The 24,939-nt window shown below is 34.7% G+C and overlaps 2 protein-coding genes across 4 annotated transcripts in view; both read left to right on the forward strand.

Annotated features, from left to right (window-relative positions):
- The window catches only part of katnip (katanin interacting protein), a 1,410,884-nt gene that overhangs the window by 593,101 nt on the left and 792,844 nt on the right, over positions 1-24,939 (forward strand). The gene's annotated exons all lie outside the window — the stretch shown is intronic.
- sspo (SCO-spondin) overlaps positions 1-24,939 on the forward strand; it is a 188,443-nt gene that overhangs the window by 138,879 nt on the left and 24,625 nt on the right. For all 3 annotated transcript variants that reach the window (XM_087307978.1, NM_001442551.1, XM_087307979.1), the window contains 20 exons: positions 137-346; positions 588-755; positions 2,923-3,057; positions 3,430-3,676; positions 4,793-4,945; positions 5,072-5,118; positions 6,048-6,218; positions 8,150-8,317; positions 9,985-10,140; positions 10,499-10,623; positions 12,400-12,536; positions 12,623-12,669; positions 12,761-12,937; positions 13,137-13,298; positions 15,002-15,118; positions 15,396-15,534; positions 17,709-17,905; positions 18,208-18,378; positions 21,543-21,670; positions 24,845-24,939. The exon at positions 24,845-24,939 is cut by the window's right edge and continues 51 nt beyond it. In XM_087307978.1, the coding sequence (XP_087164104.1) occupies positions 137-346; positions 588-755; positions 2,923-3,057; positions 3,430-3,676; positions 4,793-4,945; positions 5,072-5,118; positions 6,048-6,218; positions 8,150-8,317; positions 9,985-10,140; positions 10,499-10,623; positions 12,400-12,536; positions 12,623-12,669; positions 12,761-12,937; positions 13,137-13,298; positions 15,002-15,118; positions 15,396-15,534; positions 17,709-17,905; positions 18,208-18,378; positions 21,543-21,670; positions 24,845-24,939 (2,950 nt within the window). The remainder of the gene's footprint in view (positions 1-136; positions 347-587; positions 756-2,922; positions 3,058-3,429; positions 3,677-4,792; positions 4,946-5,071; positions 5,119-6,047; positions 6,219-8,149; positions 8,318-9,984; positions 10,141-10,498; positions 10,624-12,399; positions 12,537-12,622; positions 12,670-12,760; positions 12,938-13,136; positions 13,299-15,001; positions 15,119-15,395; positions 15,535-17,708; positions 17,906-18,207; positions 18,379-21,542; positions 21,671-24,844) is intronic.

A 24,939-nucleotide genomic window follows, 5' to 3' on the forward strand; every position in this document is an offset into this window, starting at 1 on the left:
TTCAGGGTCAATAAATCATGGAATCATTTTCATCAAGATTAAACTAGACATAGAGCTTAAACTAGACCTTTAAGCTTCTAGCTGTGGTGTTGTGCGTACAGTGCTCTATATAAGTGTGTGTGTGTGTTTGATGCAGATGCAGGTGTGTGTCAGGGCTTAGACTGCGCTCAGAGGAACTGCTCCTGGATGGCGTGGAGTGACTGGAGTGTGTGTTCTCGCTCCTGTGGTGTCGGGCAGCAGCAGCGTATCCGCACCTTCATCGCTCCGGGACTCAACGGATCCTGGTGTCCGGATATCCTGAGCGGAAATACAGAGACACGCTTTTGTAACATCAGAGCCTGCCGTGGTGAGAAACACACACACACACACACACACACACACACACACATATTGTCCATTTTCCCCATATCACTGTAGCACAAATCAGGCTGATTTGAGATCAGAACTAGTCTGCAACTTGCATTGTTCACAAATTTCCATAATTTGTGTGTGTGTGTGTGTGTGTGTGTGTGTGTGTGTGTGTGTGTGTGTGTGTGTGTGTGTGTGTGTGTGTGTGTGTGTGTGTGTGTGTGTGTGTGTGTGTACAGTGGACGGAGGCTGGTCTCGCTGGAGCTCGTGGTCTCGCTGTGATAAAGGCTGTGGTGGCGGTCGCTCCATCAGGACCCGCTCCTGCTCCAGTCCTCCACCCAAAAATGGAGGCAGCAAATGTGCAGGAGAGAAGAACCAGGTCAAACCCTGCAACACCAAACCCTGCGGTACGACCTCCAGCGAACGATTGAACATGCCAGAAATATCCACTGAAGGAGAGTTTAAAGAGGGCCATCTCTCCCTCATTAGCACTGGACGTTAGTCTTGCTTTTGAATCTGGCTCTAAACTGACACACAGGTATTTGTAGCCCCGCCCTCTCTTGTAAAGAGCACAATCTGATTTGAATTTAAAGCGACAGTCACCAAAACACAACAATTAGGATCAAACCTAAAAAGGTCAGTGTCAGAGATTTATAACACATTATCTGTGTGCTATGTTGAGCTGAAACTTCACATACACACTCCAGAGACATCAGAGATGCATTTTACATCTTGTAGGTCCCCTTTAAAAACAAGTCGCAAATACACACTAAATAAACAAAACTGCGCATAGGTTTCAACAGAAATCACTCTTTCAGAAGTCCACCTCTGTGCTCCAGCTTAAAGGGCACCTATGGTGAAAAATCTACTTTTCAGGCTGTTTGGACAGACATGTGTGTAAGTATAGTGTATAGACAGTCATATTGGGGTGATATAAACACACACAGTCTTTTTTTTTTCAATTTAACAACATAAAAATGGTGGACCAATTGGAGCAGTTTTCAGAGCGACCGCAACTTGACATAGGAGTGCGGTCCCCCCGCCCACCAATATTGATTGACAGCCGCACTCACCTTATTAGTTATTAGCATGATTCTGGCATGAATTAGCATGTTACTAGCATGATTCTAGCATGAATTAGCATGTTACTAGCATGATTTGCATGATTTTAACAAGAATTAGCATGTTACTAGCATGATTAGCATGATTTTAACATGAATTAGCATGTTGTTAGCATGATTTTAGCATGAATTAGCATGTTACTAGCATGATTTGCAAGATTTTAACAAGAATTAGCATGTTACTAACATGATTAGCATGATTTTAACATGAATTAGCATGTTGTTAGCATGAATTAGCATGTTACTAGCTTGATTCTAACATGAATTAGCATGTTGTTAGCATGATTCTAACATGAATTAGCATGATTCTAGCATGAATTAGCATGTTGTTGGCATGATTCTAGCATGAATTAGCATGTTACTAGCATGATTCTAGCATGAATTAGCATGTTACTAGCATGATTTGCATGATTTTAGCAAGAATTAGCATGTTACTAGCATGATTAGCATGATTTTAACATGAATTAGCATGTTGTTAGCATGATTCCAGCATGAATTAGCATGTTGTTGGCATGATTCTAGCATGAATTAGCATGTTACAAGCATGATTCTAGCATGAATTAGCATGTTACTAGCATGAATTAGCATGTTACTAGCTGGATTCTAGCATGAATTTGCATGTTGTTTGCATGATTCTAGCATTAATTAGCATGTTGTTGGCATGATTCTAGCATGAATTAGCATGTTACAAGCATGATTCTAGCATGAATTAGCATGTTACTAGCATGAATTAGCATGTTACTAGCATGATTCTTGCACGAATTAGCATGTTGTTAGCATGAATTAACATGTTGTTAGCATGGCTTAGCATGTGCTAGCATGACTAGCATGTCATTAGCATGTTTGTAGCAAGATTAGCATGTCAGTAGCATGTTAAAACTACTAGCATTGGTTAGAACAGCTAGTCATAGTTTATAAAACAGTTGCTAGGGTGTTGTAAGTGGTTGCTAGGGAGTGGCTAGTAAAAGGTCATCAGTGATTGGCTGCTGGCTAGTCTGAGTTAGTAGAGGCCATTATTAAGTTTGTAGGACAGTCTGATGCAGAGTTATGAGCTCACAAAGTTTGACCCAATGTTAAGTCAATGGGAATTTTGGGAATTTTCCGGGTCGTTTTTCGGAAAACCGAAAGTCGGATCAGTTAGAAAAGATATAGCCACCCGAGTCAGACCAGTTTGAAGGTTTGATGAAAGTTTGAGGTATGTAGCTTGAAAGGGTTAGGAGGAGATACACTTTAAAAAGTCTCAGAAGAAGAAGTTTAGGTGAGATAACAGTATGTTGGCTTTTCAAGTCCCCATAATTAATTTTAAATAACTCTATAATTAATGTTTATTAGGATATCAATTTTTAATATATATTAGAAATTTGGAATTGTGAAAATAGGTCCCACTTACTATACCGAGAAAATTGCAGTCAGTTCTGCAGCTTAACTGTGAGTGTGTGCTGTGTGTTTTCAGGTGATCGGGGCTGTCCAGCGGGGCAGGAGTTTGTGTCCTGCTCTAATGAATGTCCTCAGCGCTGCTCAGACCTGCAGCAGGGCATCCAGTGCCACACAAACACTGAGTGCCAGCCGGGCTGCCGCTGCCCACACGGTAACACACACACACACACACACACACACACACACACACACACACACACACACACACACACACACACACACACACACACACAGATATACATGGATGAAGCTAATTAAAGTCATTATTCAGTGTATTTGTATTTTACAAACTCTACATATATAGATGGGAATCGGCTGCTTGTGTAGTCTGGTTGTAAATTTTACCTGTCTTTACTTTGCTTTACTCGTGACAGTGTGACTACTATACTGTTCAAATACATTATATTCAAGTGTGTCAAAAATAGTGGTGCCATATCGCAATCACAAATGTCCCAGTGTTTTGTAATGTAGGTCAGCTATTCAGTTCGTAACTCTAATGTTGTTGCATCTGTTGTGTGTGTAGGTCAGCTGCTGCAGGACGGTGTGTGTGTTCAGACGTGGCAGTGTGATTGTGTTGATGCGTCTGGTCAGGTGTGGGCGTCGGGCAGCTCTCATCAGCAGGACTGTAACACCTGCAGCTGCACAGACGCTCAGATCACCTGCAGCAATCACACCTGTGCGGAAGAGAAGAGCAGCTGCACCTGGAGCTCCTGGTCCACGTGGGCCTCCTGCAGCTCCTCCTGCGGCCCGGGACAGAGGACCCGCTTCAGGTGGAAAATGAGAGAAAGTGTACATTTTTGTAGAAACTGTGATACAGTACAATAGTGTCATTAAATAATGGAGGTCAAATAAGGTCATGCCCAATTGTTAAAGAGTGAAAGAGAAATATTTATGATGAAAAATGTTTTATTTTTTTATTTAAATGCTGCTGTTCTGAACATTTTATTCATCAATCCTGAAATATTTTTACTAAATTATGAAGCAGGAAGAAATGATAGAAAAAGAAGCTTTATTAATTATTGAGAAAAAGTCATATTTGATCATAATAGAGCAGGAAAGCGACATATTACTATGATTTCTGAAGCATCATGTGACATCTGACTGGGTTAGCGATGCTGGAAATTCACTATAAAATTACTGGAATAAATTAAATGTTAAACTACATTAAACAATCAAATATTTATTTTAAATTGTAATAATATTTCACAATTTTTATTACAATTTTACAGTTTTTACTGTAAATAAATACAGCTTTGGTAAGCAGAGTAGACTTTTTATTAAAGACATTAAAATCTTTTGAGGATAGTATATCTCTATATATTTCTAAATATATATTTCATACATTTTTAGCATTTTAGTATTCAAAGCGTAGATGTTTACTGCGCTCAGATGTAAAATTCTTCTATTTTCTAATGAAAAAAATTAATTTATTTATTTGACTATTTGACAAGACGCTAGTATTCAGCTCAAAGTGACATTTAAAGACTTAACTAGGTTAATTAGGCTTAAGTTGGGGTATTTAGGCAAGTCATTGTATAACAGTGGTTTATTCTAGACAATTCAAAACAAATATAGCTTAAGGGGGCTGATAATATTGACCTTAAAATGGGTTTAAAATCATTAAAAACTGGTTTTATTCAAGCCGAAATAAAACAAATAAGACTTTCTTCAGAAGAAAAAATATTATGGGAAATACTGTGAAAAATATTACATAAAATAGTATATATTAAATATAATTTAAGAAATTTTTGGAAAAGAAAATCATATAAAGGCAAATCAGACTTCTATTATTTTTTTTTCTTAATTAAGTGACAATCAAAAAATTTGTTTTTCATATTTTATTTAGAAATAATTAAATTTTATATTATATATTTGTGTTTATCCAGATCTCTGGTCCCGGAGGCTGAGGGTTCCAGCTGTCAGTTTGAGGAGGTTCAGCACAAACCTTGTGATCCGGGTCCTTGTCCGCCTCTGTGTGTTCATAAGAACCGAGAACTGTCTGTCGGAGACACCTGGACCGATGGAGAATGCAAACAATGGTGAAAGACACTGACAAGTCAGACTCTTTTAGCAGAAAATAATGACGCTTTTTACCACATTTTAGAAAACGTGACGTTTACAGTGGTGTGAAGTTTGGCAAAAACTCAATATTTTGTGTGTTTCAGCACCTGTATCCCTGAAGGAGAATACTGCCAGGATATTGACTGTCAAGGTGTGTACGATTATATCATGCTAAAATTAGAATAACTGGGTTTATTTTTAATACATTTATTGCATGAATTTGTATTGCATTTGGATTTCATATCATTCATATGCAATACACAGTAGAAACAGCTCATTGTTTTAATCGTTTTATGTTAATTAATTTTGTGGTTTTGCATTTGTTTTTATTTCATTCAATCATACATTCATAAATTATGTATTGATTCATTTGTTTATGTATTAATTAATTACAGCCAATTTATTTATTTATTTATTTATTTATTTTTATTTTCAAATCACAGTTTAAGCAGATGTATTTAAAGGAAAACTAAAAGTAGCAACTCAATAAATTTATTTATTTATTTTTAATTATCAAATCACAGTTTTAGCAGATTTATTTAAAAAAAATAGCAATTCAATAAATTATTTATTTATTTTTAATTTTTAATGATCAAATCACAGTTTTAGCAGATTTATTTTTTAAAAATGTTTAAAAATAGCAATTCAATGAATAATTTAATGCTAAAATACTTTTTCCTACATTAGGAAGATTACAAATAAATTTTCTCCACATAAATATTGTTCTTTTAATGAACATTTGTTAAATAATTTATTCATTTTGTTATTTAATTATTATTTTGATGTGTTAACTTTAATAAATATGCACATTTTGCTTCAGTTATTGGACTTTTCTTTAACGAAATAGCATATTTAACAAAGTATAAATATAATTACAAAAATATGTGTCTATAAATATAAAGCTTAATGTACTTTTAATTTAGATTTTGTTTTTCTGAAGTGCCTGCAAAGGTCATAAATTTTTTATTTTTTTTAGCATTTAAGTCAGTAGTAAGTGCATTATTTCAGTTAAACCTTAAGCAAAGAGTTAAACCTTGAGCAAAGTGTTAAATTGACTGAAGTGTTGTTCTGCTGGGTCAGTGGATGGTGGTTGGACCCCGTGGTCAGTGTGGTCCTCCTGTCCTGTTTCCTGTGGAAAGAGTAAACAGATTCGAACCCGCGCCTGCATCAACCCTCCACCCCGAAACAACGGCTCACACTGTACAGGACCTGAAAGAGACACCCGGGACTGCCATTCTGGACCCTGCCTGGGTACTGATACTAAGCAAAAACACATCAACATCCATTCATTCACTCATTTTTTTTTTGGACTTATTCCCTTTATTAATCAGTGGTTGCCACAGTGGAAGGATCCAACTTTTCCAGCATATGTTTTACACAGCGGATGCCTTTCCACTTGCAACCCAGTACTGGGAAACACCCATATACACTTACACACACACGCTCGTACACTACAGCCAATTTACAGTAGTTCCTCAATTCCCCTATAGCGCATGTGTTTGGACTGTGAGGGAAACCAGAGCACCCGGAGGAAACCCACACCAACACAGGGAGAACATGCAAACTCCACACAGGAACGCCAACTTTTGTGGTCACATATTGTTGGTGTTTTATTATTAATCATTAGTTTTGGTCCCACTTTATATTGTGTTCTTATCTACTATGTACTTACACCGAATTTATTAATTCATTGCAATGTACTAATTATGTAAATACATGTATTTACTGTGTACTTATGCTTGATTAAATACCTGTATGTAATTACATTCTGTAATTACATTTGTAAATACACTATTGACTATTCCTTACACCATAACCCACCCTTAAACCTACACATACCACCAAACCTGTCCATAACCCTACGCCTATCCCAACTCAAGAGCACCACAAGTGTTCTCAAATGCTTTATAAACAGAGTAAGTAGCCGGCAGCTAGCTCTCTGCAACTCTCACATGGTCGCCCACAGAAGCTAAGCAGGGCTGCGCCTGGTCAGTACCTGGATGGGAGACCACATGGGAAAGCCAGGTTGCTGCCGGAAGTGGTGTTAGTGAAGCCAGCAGGGGGCGCCGCACCTGCGGTCTGTGTGGGTCCTAATGCCCCAGTATAGTGACGGGGACTCTATACTGCACAGTGAGCGGCGTCTTTCAGATGAGACGTTTAACTGAGGTCCCGACTCTCTGTGGTCGTTAAAAATCCCAGGATGTCCTTCAAAAAGAGTAGGGGTTTAACCCCGGCATCCTGGCCAAATCTGCCCACTGGCCTCTGTCAATCATGGCCTCCTAACCATCCCCATATTCCAATTGGCTTCATCTCTGTCTCCTCTCCACCAATCAGCTGGTGTGTGGTGTGCCGTATGGTGCAAAATGGCTGCCGTCGCATCATCCAGGTGGATGCTGCACACTGCTGGTGGATGAGGAGATCCCCCCATTGTGTGTAAAGCGCTTTGAGTGCCCAGAAAAGCGCTATATAAGTTAAAGCAATTAATAATTATTATTAAGTACATTGTATTTATTTTTTGCTGCAAGCGCATTGTAGTTTAGGACACTTCATATAAAGTGGGACCTTAGTTTTTACGCTATTCACCTGCGACTTCTTTCTTGAAACAATATAGATACAAATAATAAACATATTTGCAAGTATATATTGTCAGTAAATACAATTAAAGTCAGAATTATTTGTCCTTTTGTGAATTTTCAAGTATTTCCCAAATGGCGTTGAACTGATTCAGGAATTTTTCAGAGTATTTCCTCTAATATTTTTTCTTCTTATTTATTTTATTTCGGCTAGAATAGAAGCAGTTTTTAAATGTTTTAAAGCCATTTTAAGGTCAATATTATCAGCCCCCTTGAGCAATATTTGTTTTGGATTGTCTCCAGAACAAACCACTGTTATACAATGAATCTCTAAATACCCTAACTTTACCCTAATTACCCTAGTGAAGCCTTTTAATGTCACTTTAAGCTGAATACTAGTATCTTGAAGAATATCTAGTCTAATATTATTTACTCTCATTATGGCAAATATAAAATAAATCAGTTATTAAAGATGAGTTATTAAAACTATTATGATTAGAAATGTGTTAAATAATGTTCACTATGTGATACAGAAATTGAAAACAAAAATGTACAGGGGGCTAATAATTCTGAATGTATTGCTGACCTGGTGACCTCTGTGTCCTCCAGATGACCTCTGCCCCTGGTCGACCTGGTCACGGTGTTCAGTCAGCTGTGGGGCGGGTCTGATGTCCAGACGCAGACAGTGTGTATGTGATGAAGACGAGCAGGACTGTCCATCAGACGTCCAGAGAGATGAAGAGCAGACGCAGATGTGCTATAAGAGAGCCTGTCCAGGTGAGAAACACATCATTAAAGATCATATGCATACATTTACAGTCAGGAGCCAAAGATGCTCCTAAATCAAACTAATAGATTCTCAATTCAATGCAAAGTTGTTTATATAGCACTTTTTACAATATTGATTGTGTCAAAGTCCAGATATCAGAGTTGAAGTTCAATGCATAAAAATCTAATTCAATGCATGTTAAGTGTTATTTTTTATTTTTAAATTAGTATTGTGAAAAATATGGGTAAAGTTATTATAGTCATTCAGTGTAACAGATGTCAAGTAGATTTTGTAAATAAAGCTTATTTCATAGGTTATGAATCTTGCTGTCAAAATGTTTAACATTTGTTGTACTGGGTAAAACTGCTTTTTTCCCCTCATGCATTTCGCAGGCACTTTTAAGTTTCAAAGAGTCTTAGCCAATTTAGAACTGATAAATCTGGATGTTATATTACTGTAATTAGTTTTTGCTATTTTATTTTATTTTATTTTATTTTATTTTATTTTATTTTATTTTATTTTATTTTATCTTATTTTATTTTATTTTATTTTATTTTTTATTTTATATTGTCCTATTTTATTTTATGTTTAATTCTATTTTATTTTATCTAATTTTATTTTTTATTTTATTTGATCTTATTTTATTTTTTATTTAATTTAATTTTTTATTCTATTTTATTTTATCTTATTTTATTTTTTATTTTATTTTATATTTTATTCTATTATTATCTTATTTTATTTTTTATTTTATCTCATTTTATTTTATTAAATGTTTTATTTTATTTGATCTTATTTTATTAATTCATTTATTTGATCTTATTTTTTTTTTTTTTATAATTTTTTATTTTATTTTATATTATTTTATTTCTATGTTTATTTTTTATTTTATCTTATTTTATTTTTATTTTACTTTATTTTATTTTATCTAATTATTTATTTTATCTTATTTCGTTATTTTATTTTTTATTTTATTTTATTTTATCTGATTTTTTATTTTATCTTATTTCGTTATTTTATTTTTATTTTATTTTTATTTTATTTTATTTTATTTTATTTTATTTTATTTTATTTTATTTTATTTTTTACATATTCAGTCACTTGTCATGACCTTGAAAACAACAGAGGGACAAAAATCACCTTGGAAACAACAGAGGGACAAAAAATGAAATAAAATATATAAAAAAAATAAATAAATAAAAAATAATAATAATAATAATAATAATAATGTAAATAAAATTTAGCATATTTCGGAAATTTAGTTTCTCCCACCATTGTACTTATTTATTTTAATTGCATATTGTTTTTTATTTGTGTTTTAATGCATTTAATTTTATCATTACAATTTATATACAATTTATTTCAATATAATTTTTAATTAAAAATCATATTAAATAGTAAAAAAAATGTTTATATATTTTTGCAGAAAAATTGTAGCTAATTTTATTTCTCCCCCCCAAAAAATTATATTTTATTCAAAATAATTTATAAAAAGCCTTTAAAAGATGACAAATGCACATCACAAACCTAAAACTCGTATTATGTCAATAAGATCAAACCTTGCTTTATCCTCCTCAGGAATTGACCCAATTAGTATTTCACACTCTTGTAACTCAAACTGCCGGTCTTGTATCGTGATTGAGCAGATGAAGTATGCTGATGTGTGTGTTTCTGTCAGTGTGTCCAATGTCGGAGTGGAGTGTGTGGAGCGAGTGTTTATGCAACTCACAGTTTGAGCTGCGGGTTCGAGTGCCGCTGGTTTTGTCCACCGGGGGGCAACGCTGCACTGATGTGGAGAAACAGAGTCGACCCTGCAGACCCCAAAACTGCAAAGGTGAACATCAACACACACACACACACACACACACACACACACACACACACACACACACACACACACACACACTGCAGTCATGACAAGCACAATCGCATTCACATACAGGATTACATGCAGGCTTAAAACCTTGCAAGACTTAAAATCATGCCATGGTTTCCTAAGATTTGCCAGATTGTTTCACAGATTTTATAGTAATTGCGTGGTTTTTGTAATTATCCATGGAGATAAAATTAAATTATTTACATGTGTTGAATATTTGAGTTATTGTTCTGTTTGTGTTGTTTTACATCATAAAACTCTGAGCATAAATAAAGCACTTGAATTCAGTCCTGTATTGCTCTGTGTGTTTCATCAGACTGTGAGAAACCCTTTGTGTTTTCTGAATGTGGATCTCCATGTGAGAAACACTGTGATCTGATGGGGAAAGCAGACGCATGCATGTCCAGTCAGAACTGCACACCCGGCTGCTACTGCCCTGTGGTTTGGACAGCTTTTTTATTTTATTTTATTTTATTTTATTTTATTTTATTTTATTTTATTTTATTTTATTTTATTTTATTTTATTTTATTTTTATTTTATTTTATTTTATTTTATTTATTTATTTATTTATTTTTTTTGTTTTTTACTTTATTTTATTCATAGTGTTACCAGGTTTTCTTTAAATCATTTTATTTATTTATTTATTTGTTTGTTTGTTTGTTTATTTTATTTTATAGTAATTAATAGATTTAAAAAAAAAACAATTTTATTTTAATTTATTTGCATCACAGTGTTGCCAGATTGTTTAAAGGTATTTTATTTTTTTTATTATTATTTTATTTGATTTTATTCACAATGCTACCAGGTTTTCTTTAAAATAATTTTATTTATTTATTAATTAATTGATTAATTATTAATAGATTTTTTATTGTTTATTTTATTTTTTATTGTAATAAGTAGATTTATCTTTAAAACATTTTATTTTAATTTACTTTATTCAAAGTGTTTCCAGAATTTCTTTAAAAAATATTTTAATTTATTTGCATCACAGTGTTTCCAGATTGTTTAAAGATATTTTATTTTATTTTATTTTATTTTATTTTATTTTATTTTATTTTATTTTATTTTATTTTATTTTATTTTATTTTATTTTATTTTATTATTTTATTTTATTTTATTATTTTATTTCATTTTTTTTTGTTTTGTTTTATTTTATTTTATTCACTGTGTTACCAAGTTTTCTTTAAAATAATTTTATTTATTTAATAATTGATTGATTAGTTAATTAATTTATTTGTTTTTATATTTGCATATTTTATTTTTTATTGTTATTAGCAGATTTATCTTTGAAATAATTTATTTTAATTTATTTGCATCACAGTGTTGCCAGATTGTTTAAAGATATTTTATTTTATTCACAGTGTTACCAGGTTTTCTTTAAAATATTTTATTAGTTTTTTTATTTATTAAATGATAATTTTTTTATTTATTATTTTTGTAATTAACAGATTTATCTTTTAAAACAATTAATTAATTAATTAATTTATTTATTTATTTTTTATTATAAATACCATATTTATCTATAAGAACAATTTATCTTTATTTAATTTATTCAGTGTTACCAGAATTTCTTTAAACATATTTAAATTTATTTGCATCACAATGTTGCCAGATTGTTTAAAGTATTTTATTTTATTTTATTTTATTTTTATTTTTTTTATTTTATTTTATTTTATTTTATTTTATTTTATTTTATTTTATTCACAGTGTTACCAGGTTTTCTTTATAATAATTTTATGATTTTGATTAATTAATAATAGATTTGTTTATTTTATTTTTTATTGTAATTAGCAGATTTATCTTTAAAACGTTTTATTTTAATTTACTTTATTCACAGTGATACCAGAATTTCTTTAAAAAAAAAATTTTTTTTTTTGCATCACAGTGTTGCCAAATTGTTTGAAGATATTTTATTATTTCTTTCTTTAAAAACATATAATTTTATATTATATCATATTTTATTTAATTTTGATCACATTGTTACCAGATTATCTTAAAAATGCATTTTATTTTATTGGTCTATTTTATTCACATTGTAAAAAATATAGTGTTAAAAAATTCAATTATAAATTTGATAAATTTATACTGTAAAATGTTTCTACATAAAAAAAAATGCTTATAAATGTAGTTGTTTTTTTGTGTGTGTTGAACCCTTTAAAATGTAACTCAGTGATGAAGTGTTGGGTGTTGAAGTGTGTGTTGTGTGTTTTCCTCAGGGTCTGGTGCAGCAGAACGGTTCGTGTGTGCGGCCGGATCAGTGTGGTTGTGTTCATCTGCTCCTCCAGGATTCACACAAACCTGTGACCGTCACTGTCCCGCAGGGGGCGCTGCTCACCACCGGCTGCAGGACATGGTCAGACACTGCAGACTCACATCACACACTTACACTTCATTATCATTTCTATATTTGTAAACCTCATTATCCTGTGTGTGTTTCAGTCTCTGTCATGACGGCTCTCTGCAGTGTGATCTACGGGAATGTGAAGGTACATCTCAGATTGTAAACTTGATCAGACATCATCCTCATTTTATGTATATATATATATGTATATGTGTGTGTGTGTGTGTGTGTGTCAGTGGTGGTCAGCGAGTGGTCCTCCTGGAGCTCCTGTTCTCCGTGTGTGGATCTGCGGTCGGTGCAGCGCAGGTTTCGGGCGTGTCTGCATGTGGAGTCGGGTGAGCCGGTCAGCGGGAGTCAGTGTGATGAAGAGCTGGAGGAGGAGAGAGACTGTCCACATGCTGACGTCTGCAGAGGTGCGGCAACAGAACAACACACACACACACACATTCTGTAAAATACACATACACATAAACATATACACAATACACACACATATACATTTACACATGAACATACACATGCACATACACTCATAAACACATACACACACATCATCCTGCTGCAGCTGACCTACACACACACAGTGAATGTGGAGTATGTGTGTGTGTTTAGATGTGTGTGACTGGAGCTCGTGGAGCAGATGGAGTGTGTGTAAAGAGCCCTGCAGTGGAGGATTCAGACACAGAGAGAGACGACCTCTGACCTCTGACCCCAAACCACACTGTGCAGACCTGCAGAGCCAGAGTCAGAGCTGCAACACGGCCCTCTGCCCCGGTACACACAGAACTACCATTGTACCAGCTACTGTCTGTCCTACCTTCCTCTTCCTCTGTTTCTTTTTCTTCTTCTGTTTCTTTTTCTTATTTTTCTTTATCTTTTTTCTTTTTTTTCTTATTGTTCTGTTTTCTTTCTTCTTCTTTTTTCTTTTTTCTTTTTTTCTTATTTTATTTTCTTTTTTCTTTTCCTTTTTTCTTTTTCTTTTTTCCTTTTTCTTTTTTCTTTTTCATTTCTTTCCTTTTTCTTTTTTCTTTTTTTCTTACTTTTCTTTTTTCCTATTTCTTTTTCTTTTCCCTATTTCTTTATCTTTTTTTTCTTTTTCTTTACTTTTTTCTTTTCTTTTTAATTTTTAATATAAATATATAATATATTTTTAATATAAATATATATTTTTTTCGTTTTAATCTTTTTTCTTATTTTTTCCTTTTTCTTTCCTTTTTTCTTTTTTCTGCTTTTTCGTATTTTTTCATTTTTCTTTTTCATTTTTCTTATTTCCTTTGTCTTTTTCTTTGGTCTTTTTCTTTTCTTTTTTACTTTTCTTTTTTCTTTTTTCTTATTTTTTCTTTTCCTTTTTTCTTATTTTTTTCTTAATTTTCTTTCTTTCTTTTTTCTTTTCCTTTTTTCTTATTTTTTTCTTAATTTTCTTTCTTTCTTTTTTCTTTTCCTTTTTCTTATTCTTTTTCTTTATTTCCTATTTTTCTATTTCTTAGTTTTTTCTTTTTCTTCCTTACTTTTTCTTTTCTTTTTTCTTTTCTTTTTCTTTTTAACAATTTTTTCCTTTTTTCTTATTTTTTCCTTTTTCTTATATTTTCCTTTTTCTTATTTTTTCCTCTTTTTTCTTTTTTCCTTTTTCTTTACTTTTTTGTCCTTTTTCTTTTTTCTTATTTTTCTTCCTTTTCTTTTGTTTTGTCTTCTTTTTCTTTTTTCTTCTTTTTCGTCTTCTTTTTTTTCTTCTTCTTCTTTTCTTCTTCTTCTTCATTGTTTATTTGTACTCGGCAAATTAACCCTTAAAATCTTAGTTTAGAAACAAAAACAAAGACTCAAGCACACACTCCCATTAGACAGTGACTTTAGATTGTAATATATTAGTATTTTACTATTACGTTATTTCCACTTTACAACTAAGTAACACATTTAGCTATTTTTATTTGACTTTAGATTGGAATAAATTATTTTTTTTTACCAACACTGCTGATTATAAAGTATTACATTCCTTTACATAATTGACTTTCTTTAACAAATTTAATAACCTCGTCATATATCCTACTAGATCTTTTTTATAAATAATAAACTTTCAATTTACTGTATCTTTCTAGTATATTTGCTGTTTTGAATTTTTATTTTAAAAATAAGAATACTGACTCTCGTTTATCCGTTTTTGATTTTTTTTCTTATATAATAACCTTTTTGATCTATTGTTTGAACACCAACAATCTCATTTTTTTAAATTTTGTATTTCTGTTATATTCCCCCTTTAAAAATAACAAAAATAGTAAAACCAACAAACAAAAAGCTTAATCCAAACTTCTAACAAAATCTTTCTCTCCAATTTGGGGTTTTTGCTTACTGCATTATACAAAAAAAATCATATTATTTACACGTTTTGTTCATTTGTTTCATTGATTTGTTCTGTTGTCTATAAAATGCTGTGGATAAAATCATCTGCCACATGATGAAATGAAATATGCATCCAATCACAGGTGAGCATTGTGAGGACAGGGGGCGTGTCTTTGATGGCTCCTGTGCCAATCAGTGTCCTCGCAGCTGTGCAGATCTGTGGGACCATGTGCAGTGTCTACAGGGCGTCTGTCATCCAGGTAGCTGCTCTTCTCCAGCTTTCACAGATCATCTGATATATAAACAAGTAAAATGAACAGTTGAAATTGGCTCAGAACAGACCTGAAGAAAAAAATAAGCAAATTACTTTAATGTAAATTGACTGCCTTGATGCAAAAGCAACATCAAAATGACATCAAAAACACATCAGAAATGCAAATCATGATTTAATTCAATGTCGTTTTGAAATCATGGTGCCTGCTGGGGTGTCAGATTTGGTGTCAGTGTATGTGTTTGAGTTTGTTTTGTGTGCCGCAGGCTGCCGGTGTCCGCCTGGTCAGCTCCTGCAGGATGGAAGCTGTGTGCCGGTGGATGAGTGTCGCTGTGGGCTCCCGATGCAGAACGGGACACTGGAGATCCGGCCTGGAGAAAACATCACCCTCAGCTGCAACACCTGGTCAGAGGAACCTACTCTACTCTATATTTATTTATAGTACATACAGTTGAAGTCAGAATTATTCGCCCCCCTTTAATTTTATTTTATTTTTTATATTTCTCAAATGATGTTTAACAGAGCAAAGAAATGTTCACAGTATGTCTGATAATATATTTTCTTCTGAATAAAGTCTTATTTGTTTTATTTTGGCTAGAATAAAAGCATTTTTAAATTTTTTAATCACCATTTTAAAGTCAATATTATTAGCTCACTTCAGCAATATTTTTTTCGATAGTCTATAGAACAAACCATCATTATACAGTAACTTGCCTAATTACCCTAACCTGCCTAATTAACCTAATTACCCTAGTTAAGCCTTTAAATGTCACTTTAAGCTGTATAGAAGTGTCTTGAAGAATATCTAGTCTAATATTATTTACTGTCATCATGGCAAAGACAAAATAAATCAGTTATTAGAGATGAGTTATTAAATCTTTTACGATTAGAAATGTGTTGAAAAAAAAAATCTTCTCTCCGTTAAACAAAAATAAATGAATAAATAAACAGGGGGGCAAATAATATTGACTTCAACAGTATGTAGAATATATGTAGTACTATCCAAAAGTCCTAAGCACGATGCCAGCTTTGTTGGCCTAAGACTTTTGCGCAATATATAATCATAGTATAAATAGTCTCTATTTAAAACAAGGCAAGGCAAGATTATTTATACAGCACATTTCACACACAATGGTACCTTAAAAGTGCTTTACATAAACAGGAATAAAAGAGACATGAGTAAGAATAATAAAAGCAAATACCAAAAATGATTAAAAACAGATAAAAAAGTGTTAAACAGGTTATAAAAGAATGAAAAAGAAGAGAAAAACATATTAGTGCAATCTGTGGGTCGTAGCACAGTGCTCATTCAGTAAAGGCACAGCTAAACAGATGTGTTTCAGTCTTGATGTGAATGTGCCTAATGTTGGAGCACATCTGATCAGGTCTGAAAGCTGATTCCAGCAGCGGGGGGCGCTGTTAGTAGCTGAAAGCGGATTCACCGTGCTTTGACTGAACTCTTGGAACTTCTAATTTACTTGATCCTAAAGATCTGAGTGATCTGAAAACTGAAAAAACTGAAAATCTAAGAAATGTGTACAACATAAAAACAACACCAGCACAACATTTCCCCTTTAACCTAAAAACTCTGTTTAATGTGTCTTCCCTTGGAAAGGGGACTAATTTGTTCCAATTGTTTTGACATTTTCTTCTGCCGTCTTCGTTTTCTTGCTTCTTTTAGCACTTTCTAAAGTTCTTCTTAAGGTTTAGAGTGTCTTATCCTTCTTTTTCTGTCCTGGTGATCTCATACAGCCTCTATAATATTCAGGTGTGGACCCTGTGCAGGCCATTTCATGAGTGTCTGTATGTCATCAGCTGTTTTCTTTCTCCAAAGAGTATTTCCCTGCAACTAGCAGCTTTCAAAAACTTTTACCTCTTTATTGATTTGAACCAAGGGCGTCACGGTGGTGCAGTGGGTAGCACGACCGCCTCACATCAAGAAGGTCACTGGTTTGAGCCCTGGCTGGGCCAGTTGGCATTTCTGTGTGGAGTTTGGCATTTGGCAACACGATATTTCCCCGTGCTGGCGTGGGTTTTCTCCGGGTGCTCCGGTTTCCCCCACAGTCCAAACACATGGGCTATGGGTGAATTGAATAAGCTAAATTGGCTGTTGTATATGAGAGTGTATGGGTGTTTCCCAGTGTTGGGTTGCAGGTGGAAGGGCATCTGCTGGGTAAAACATGTACTGGATAAGTTGGCGATTCATTCCATTGTGGCGACCCCTAATTAAAAAATAATATGATTTGAACCATGTTATTGATTAAAACCTTCTCTATACTTGTAACCTAGTGGTTATTGCATCGACACACAGCACCGAGGTGCTCGCGGCAACCCGAATGAGCTTCCCAGCTCGAGGTCCTTTGCCGATCCTTCCCTGCTCCCCACACTTTACTGTCTGTAAATCTCCACTGACCTATCAGTAAGGTGAAAACCCCTTAAAATTTGCATAAATAACAAACCCCATGTCCTTTTTAACATTTACAATTCCATCATGTGTCTTTTTATACATGTATAAACTCACTCAAACACACATGTCGACATATAAATCGTTGACTCTCTTTCTCTGTGTGTCTCTGCAGTGTGTGTGTGAACGGCTCTCTGGTGTGTACGGATCATGTGTGTCCGCTGTACGGCTCATGGGGATCGTGGAGTGTGTGTTCGGTGTCGTGCGGGACAGGTCAGAGGACACGTGTGCGCTCCTGCACACACACCAGTGTAGGATTAAGCTGTACACACACCATCCAGTCCCAGAACTGCTCACTGAGCACCTGTCCAGGTCTGTAGACACTACTGTAAACTGTACTGCAATCAGTCTGTGCTGCTGTATTAATAAAGACATTATTTATCACACCTTCCATTCAAAATTCAAGATTTCTGTAGTGTAATATACAACACTAACCCAGACAACTGCAAATTATTAAATAATAAAGCACATGCTGGAATAGTTGGCGGTTCATTCCACTGTGGTGACCACTGATAAATAAGGGACTAAGCTGAAGGAAAGTAAATGAATGAATTGAGTTTTCAGCTTGAGATGTTTGTGCTTTACCTGTGTTTTCATTGATATTGTTTTGTCAGCTGGCTGTGTGTTGAGCGAGTGGTCATCCTGGAGCGACTGCAGCGCCTCATGTGGTGGAGGAGTGTCACTGCGCAGAAAAACTGTCCTACAGGAACCCGAAGCTGGGGGTGTGAGCTGCTCCGGACCCCTCGAACAGCACACCGCCTGCAATACTAACAGCTGCCTGCCTGGTACGAGACATAAGTCTATTACACAAACACACACACACACACACCCTCACACACACCAACCAACTGAACACAAACACAATAAAATGTGTCAGCTATAAAACCCTTCAAACACTCTTAAAGACTGTGATAATAACACCTCTGAAGTGCTCCGTCTTTATAGTTTATTATGCCATAAAACATAACAGCTTATGTTCATAACTCAAACTGACTGAATGGGTTTGCATCAGCCAGAAAAAAAATACATGTAGGCATTTTTTTTCATTGTGAAAGTGTGTGTGTGTTTTTGTTTACAGTAATTAATGTTTATAGGAAATAATGATTACCAATTTTTTTATGTTTATTAAGCTCATTGAGGTTTCAGTCAAGCAGACACTACATGATATTATGCACATACCTGACAAATTATATAAGCCTTTATTGCAGTTTTATTTTAAACAATAAAAATGTGTTTTGTCATTATATTAATGTTACTTCACAAAAAAAGAACTTAATTTGTCTAATGTGTAATGTGACATATGTTTGTGAACTCAGAATACCGCAATTCCACATTAATGTTTCTGTTGTATTTTAGTAGTATCCCAGTATGCATTTCCTCATTCAGCTATGACTTTTTCATAATTTTATACTGGAATAAATTATAACAACTGCACACAGTTTCAGTCTTTAACAGGTTTTATGATATTCACCCACACTGCGAAATAATAATAATAATAATAATAATAATAATAATAATAATAATAAATAATATTAACGATAATAATAATAATAATAATGATCAGAATAATAATAATAATAATAATAATAATAATAATAATAATAATCATTAATGATAATAATAATAATAATAATAATAATAATAGTTTTTATGAGATTCACACTTAATACAAAATACCACAACTACTACTAATAATAATACATTCATTTTGGGGGCACGGTGGCACAGTGGGTAGCACAATCGCCTCACAGCAGGAAGTTTGCTGGTTCGAGCCTCGGCTGAATCAGTTGGCATTTCTGTGTGGAGTTTGCACGTTCTCCCCTAGTGTTGGCGTGGGTTTCCTCCGGGTGCTTCGGTTTTCCCCCACAGTCCAAAAACACTTAACAATTGTGTAAGCTAAACTGTCCTTAGTGTATGTGTGTGAATGAGTGTGTATGGATGTTTCACAGTGATGGGTTGCGGCTGGAAGGGCATGTGCTGGATAACTTGGCAGTTCATTCCACTTTGGCGACCCCTGATGAATACAAGGACTAAGCCAAAAATGTTTTTATGAATGAATAATAATAATAATAATAATAATAATAATAATAATAATACATAACAATAATGATAATTATTAGTAATATTATAAATAATAATAATAATAATAATAGTAATAATAATTATAATAAATAACAACAATAAATAATAATAATAATAATAGTAATATCAATGATAATAATAATAATTATAATAATGATAGCAATGATAATAATAATAATAATAATAATAATAATAATAATTTTTATCAGATTTACCCTACCTTTACTACTACTAACAATGACTGAGGCTTGAACCAGCAACCTTCTTACTTTGAGGTGATTGTGCTACCCACTGTGCCACCATGCTGCCAACCCAAAAATAATAACAATTATTATTATTAATTCATTAATATTATTATTATTATTAATATTATTATTTTTATTAGTCGAAGTAGTAGTAGTAGTAGTAGTAGTAGTAGTAGGAGTACAGCAGTAGGATAATTAATTATAAATTATAATGAAGTATAAATAAAAACAAAAATTGCATTTAAAAAATTAAAGAATTGCATTAAAATGGTCATTTAAAACAAAATGCCCTAAGAGAATGAGTTTTGTTTACTGAAACTATTATCACATACAGTTGAAGTCAGAATTATTCGCCCCCCTTTGATTTTTTTACTTTTTTAAATATCTCCCAAATTATTTTTAGCAGAGCAAAGACATTTTCACAGTGTGTCTGATAATATTTTTTTCTTCTGGAGAAAGTCTTACTTGTTTTATTTCGGCTAGAATAAAAGCAGTTCTTTATTATTTTAAAAACCATTTAAAGGTAAAAATTATCAGCCCCTTTAAGCGGTCAACATATTTTTATGTTGAAAAAAATCAACATATTTGTCCAATAGTCTACAGAATAAATGATTGTTATACAATAACTTGGCTAATTACCCTAACCTGCCTAGTTAACCTAATTAACCTAGTGAAGCCTTTTAATGTCACTTTAATCTGAATACTAGTGTCTTGAAGAATATCTAGTCAAACATAATTTGTTGTCATCATGGCAAAGATAAAATAAATCAGTTATTAGAAATGAGTTATTAAAACTATTATGATTAGAAATGTGCTGAAAAAATCTGCTCTCCGTTAAACAGAAATTGGGGAAAAAATAAGCAGGGGGCGAATAATTCTGACTTCAACTGTATAAATGTGTCTGTGCTTAAACAAGATAAAAAATCTGCGTGTGAGGTCACAAAATGCAGATATTTCCCTCGTTTAAGCACAGATTCATTTAAAATCAACGTTTTTGGTTTTAGAAAACTAGGCTGCAAAACAAGACAGGAATGATTTTAATTTTATAGTGCATTCAGATTTTATATCACACTTATTGTTTGTTGTTTATGACCTAAATATTAGCATATGTGTGGAAATCCTAACTCATGCACACACACGCTCCTGCATCCCCCATTACAGTCATGTAGTGGTTCTCCTGTGTGCAATTTAATGCTACTGTAATTTCACTCAGCAACAATCATAAAAACTATACAAGCAACACCAGTGCTGTAGTGAACCCACAGAGGATGTGCAGGAGAAAATCTGCAAAGACTAGAGACGGCCACGCTCACTGTTCATTAATTGTGTTTTTAAATGATAAGACAGGAGTTTAAGTTGATCGACTCATTTAAAAGCGTGCGAGATAAGCCTTCGGGAGGAACGAAGTGTGTCTTAAGACGGAGTTTGATTAGTGCTGTTAATGAGCTCCAGCAGAAAGGCCTGCAGTCGCTCTGGTAGACCAGCAACACTTGCTTTACTCCTGGGCCACAACAAATCACTTGTGTCCTCTAGAGGATGTGTGTGAATTAAAGCAGGAGTTTGCTCATGAGTAGCAGTGTAATGTATGTAAATGCGATGGTAATTGTGCTGCTGTGTGTCAGGTTGTCCTGCTGGTCAGATCTTCAGCTCGTGTGCTGGATCATGTCCCTTCAGCTGTGAGGATCTGTGGCCGGAAAACCAGTGTGTGCCGCTGGACTGCAGTGCTGGGTGCAGATGCCCGTCTGGAGAGGTGAGTGGACATGTTTGTGCTCCAGAGTATTGGCGAGCATTGAAATGTTAAAGTGAATGTTCCGTGGTGAAAAGGGTAAACCTAGTGGGTTTACTCTAAACGAAGTCTGTAGAAACTAGTTTCTTATATGTATCATCTCTGATAATCTAGTCACTGATTTAACAAGGTGTAAGTTGTCAATTTTGAGAATGCAACAGTCATGTTGCATGAGGCCTTTAGAAAGAAACATAGTAGCAACCATATTGAAATGACCTAGCAGCATTTTTAATTACCAACAGCCCCATAGCAACACCCTAGCAACCCATTGTAACAAATTCAAAGCTTTCAGAATCACCAATGGCCTCTTAGCAACAACCTAGCTACCCATTGTAATAAATTTACAGCTTTTTGAATTACCAGCAGCCCCTTAGCAACACCCTAGCAACTCATTGTAACAAATTCACAGCTTTCGAATCACCAACAACCCCTTAGCAACACCCTTGGTACCCATTGTAATAAATTTACAGCTTTTTGAGTTACCAGCAGCCCCTTAGCAACACCCTAGCCACCCATTATAACAAATTCACAGCTTTTAAATCACCAACCACCCATTATCAACACCCTAGAAACCCACTGTAACAAATTCACAGCTTTCGAATCACCAGCAGCCCCTTAGCAACACCCTAGCAACCCATAGTAACGAATTCACAGCTTTTTGAATTACCATCAGCCCCTTAGCAACACCCTAGCAACCCATTGTAACAAATTCACAGCTTTTTGAATCAGCAATACCCCCTTAACAACACCCTAGCAACCCATAGTAACAAATTCACCGCTTTTTAAATCAACAACCACCCATTAACAACACCCTAGCAACCCACTGTAACAAATTCACAGCTTTTGAATCACCAACGGACCCTTAGCAACACCCTAGCAACCCATTGTAACAAATTCACAGCTTTTTGAATCACCAATGCCCCTTAGCAACAGCCTAGCAACCCACTGTAACAAATTCAAAGCTTTTCGAATCACCAACAACCCCTTAGCAACACCCTAGGTACCCATTGTAATAAATTTACAGCTTTTCAAATTACCAGCAGCCCCTTAGCAACACCCTAGCAACCCATAGTAACAAATTCACAGCTTTTTGAATCAGCAATGCCCCTTAGCAACAGCCTAGCAACCCATTGTAACAAATTCAAAGCTTTTCGAATCACCAACAACCCCTTAGCAACACCCTAGCTACCCATTGTAATACATTTACAGTTTTTCGAATTACCAGCAGCCCCTTAGCAACACCCTAGCAACCCATTGTAATAAATGTACAGCTTTTCGAATTACCAGCAGCCCCTTAGCAACACCCTAGCAACCCATAGTAACAAATTCACAGCTTTACGAATCACCAATGGCCCCTTAGCAACACCCTAGCTACCCATTGTAATAAATTTACAGCTTTTTGAATTACCAGCAGCCCCTTAGCAACACCCTAGCAACTCATTGTATCAAATTCACAGCTTTTTGAATCACCTACCACCCATTAACAACACCCTAGCAACCCACTGTAATAAATTCACAGCTTTCGAATCACCAGCACCCCCTTAGCAACACCCTAGCAACCCATTGTAACAAATTCACAGCTTTTTGAATCAGCAATACCCACTTAACAACACCCTAGCAACTCATAGTAACAAATTCACCACTTTTCAAATCAACAACCACCCATTAACAACACCCTAGCAACCCACTGTAACAAATTCAAAGCTTTCGAATCACCAACGGACCCTTAGCAACACCCTAGCAACCCACAGTAACGAATTCACAGCTTTTTGAATCAGCAATGCCCCTTAGCATCAGCCTAGCAACCCATTGTAACAAATTCAAAGCTTTTCGAATCACCAACAACCCCTTAGCAACACCCTAGCTACCCATTGTAATACATTTACAGTTTTTAGAATTACCAGCAGCCCCTTAGCAACACCCTAGCAACCCATTGTAATAAATGTACAGCTTTTCGAATTACCAGCAGCCCCTTAGCAACACCCTAGCAACCCATAGTAACAAATTCACAGCTTTTCGAATCACCAATGGCCCCTTAGCAACACCCTAGCTACCCATTGTAATAAATTTACAGCTTTTTGAATTACCAGCAGCCCCTTAGCAACACCCTAGCAACTCATTGTATCAAATTCACAGCTTTTTGAATCACCTACGACCCATTAACAACAACCTAGCAACCCACTGTAATAAATTCACAGCTTTCGAATCACCAGCACCCCCTTAGCAACCCCCTAGCAACCCTATGTAACAAATTCACAGCTTTTTGAATCAGCAATACCCCCTTAACAACACCCTAGCAACTCATAGTAACAAATTCACCACTTTTCAAATCAACAACTACCCATTAACAACACCCTAGCAACCCACTGTAACAAATTCACAGCTTTTGAATCACCAACGGACCCTTAGCAACACCCTAGCAACCCACAGTAACGAATTCACAGCTTTTTGAATCAGCAATGCCCCTTAGCAACAGCCTAGCAACCCATTGTAACAAATTCAAAGCTTTTCGAATCACCAACAACCCCTTAGCAACACCCTAGCTACCCATTGTAATACATTTACAGTTTTTAGAATTACCAGCAGCCCCTTAGCAACACCCTAGCAACCCATTGTAATAAATGTACAGCTTTTCGAATTACCAGCAGCCCCTTAGCAACACCCTAGCAACCCATAGTAACAAATTCACAGCTTTTCGAATCACCAATGGCCCCTTAGCAACACCCTAGCAACCCATTGTAACAAATTCACAGCTTTTCAAATCACCAACGGCCTCCTAGCAACAGCCCTGTAGTAAAACCCTAGCAACATTGAGGAATCTTCCAAGAACATCCTGGCAACTAAACCAAGACATCTTTACCACAGTAACTACCAAATTGCCGGCTGTCATGATGTTGGTGGTTTGTTTAGGCAAATGTACTCAGTGAGTTTTCTTCATGAATGTTGAATTGTGGTCAGTTCTGATGGTACAGTAATACTTGAATAAAACACTCAGGTTGAGGATTGTCACATCTGCTCCTGAAGGCTGGTTATTTTGGGCAGTGTTTAATTCTTCAGTAATTCCTCTGGAGCGTTTGGACACAGATGGCTGTATTGTCCCTGGAGCAGCACTAAATGAGTCCTGTTCTCCATCTGCAGGTGATGCTCAACGGGACGTGTGTTTCTCAATCCCAGTGTCCGTGTTCAGTGTTCTCGCTCCTGCTGGAGTCTACAAACAGCACTCTGGATTTCCA

This window comes from Danio rerio, chromosome 24 (assembly GCF_052040795.2).
Source record: "Danio rerio strain M-AB ecotype USA chromosome 24, GRCz13ab, whole genome shotgun sequence".
Lineage (NCBI taxonomy): Eukaryota > Metazoa > Chordata > Actinopteri > Cypriniformes > Danionidae > Danio > Danio rerio.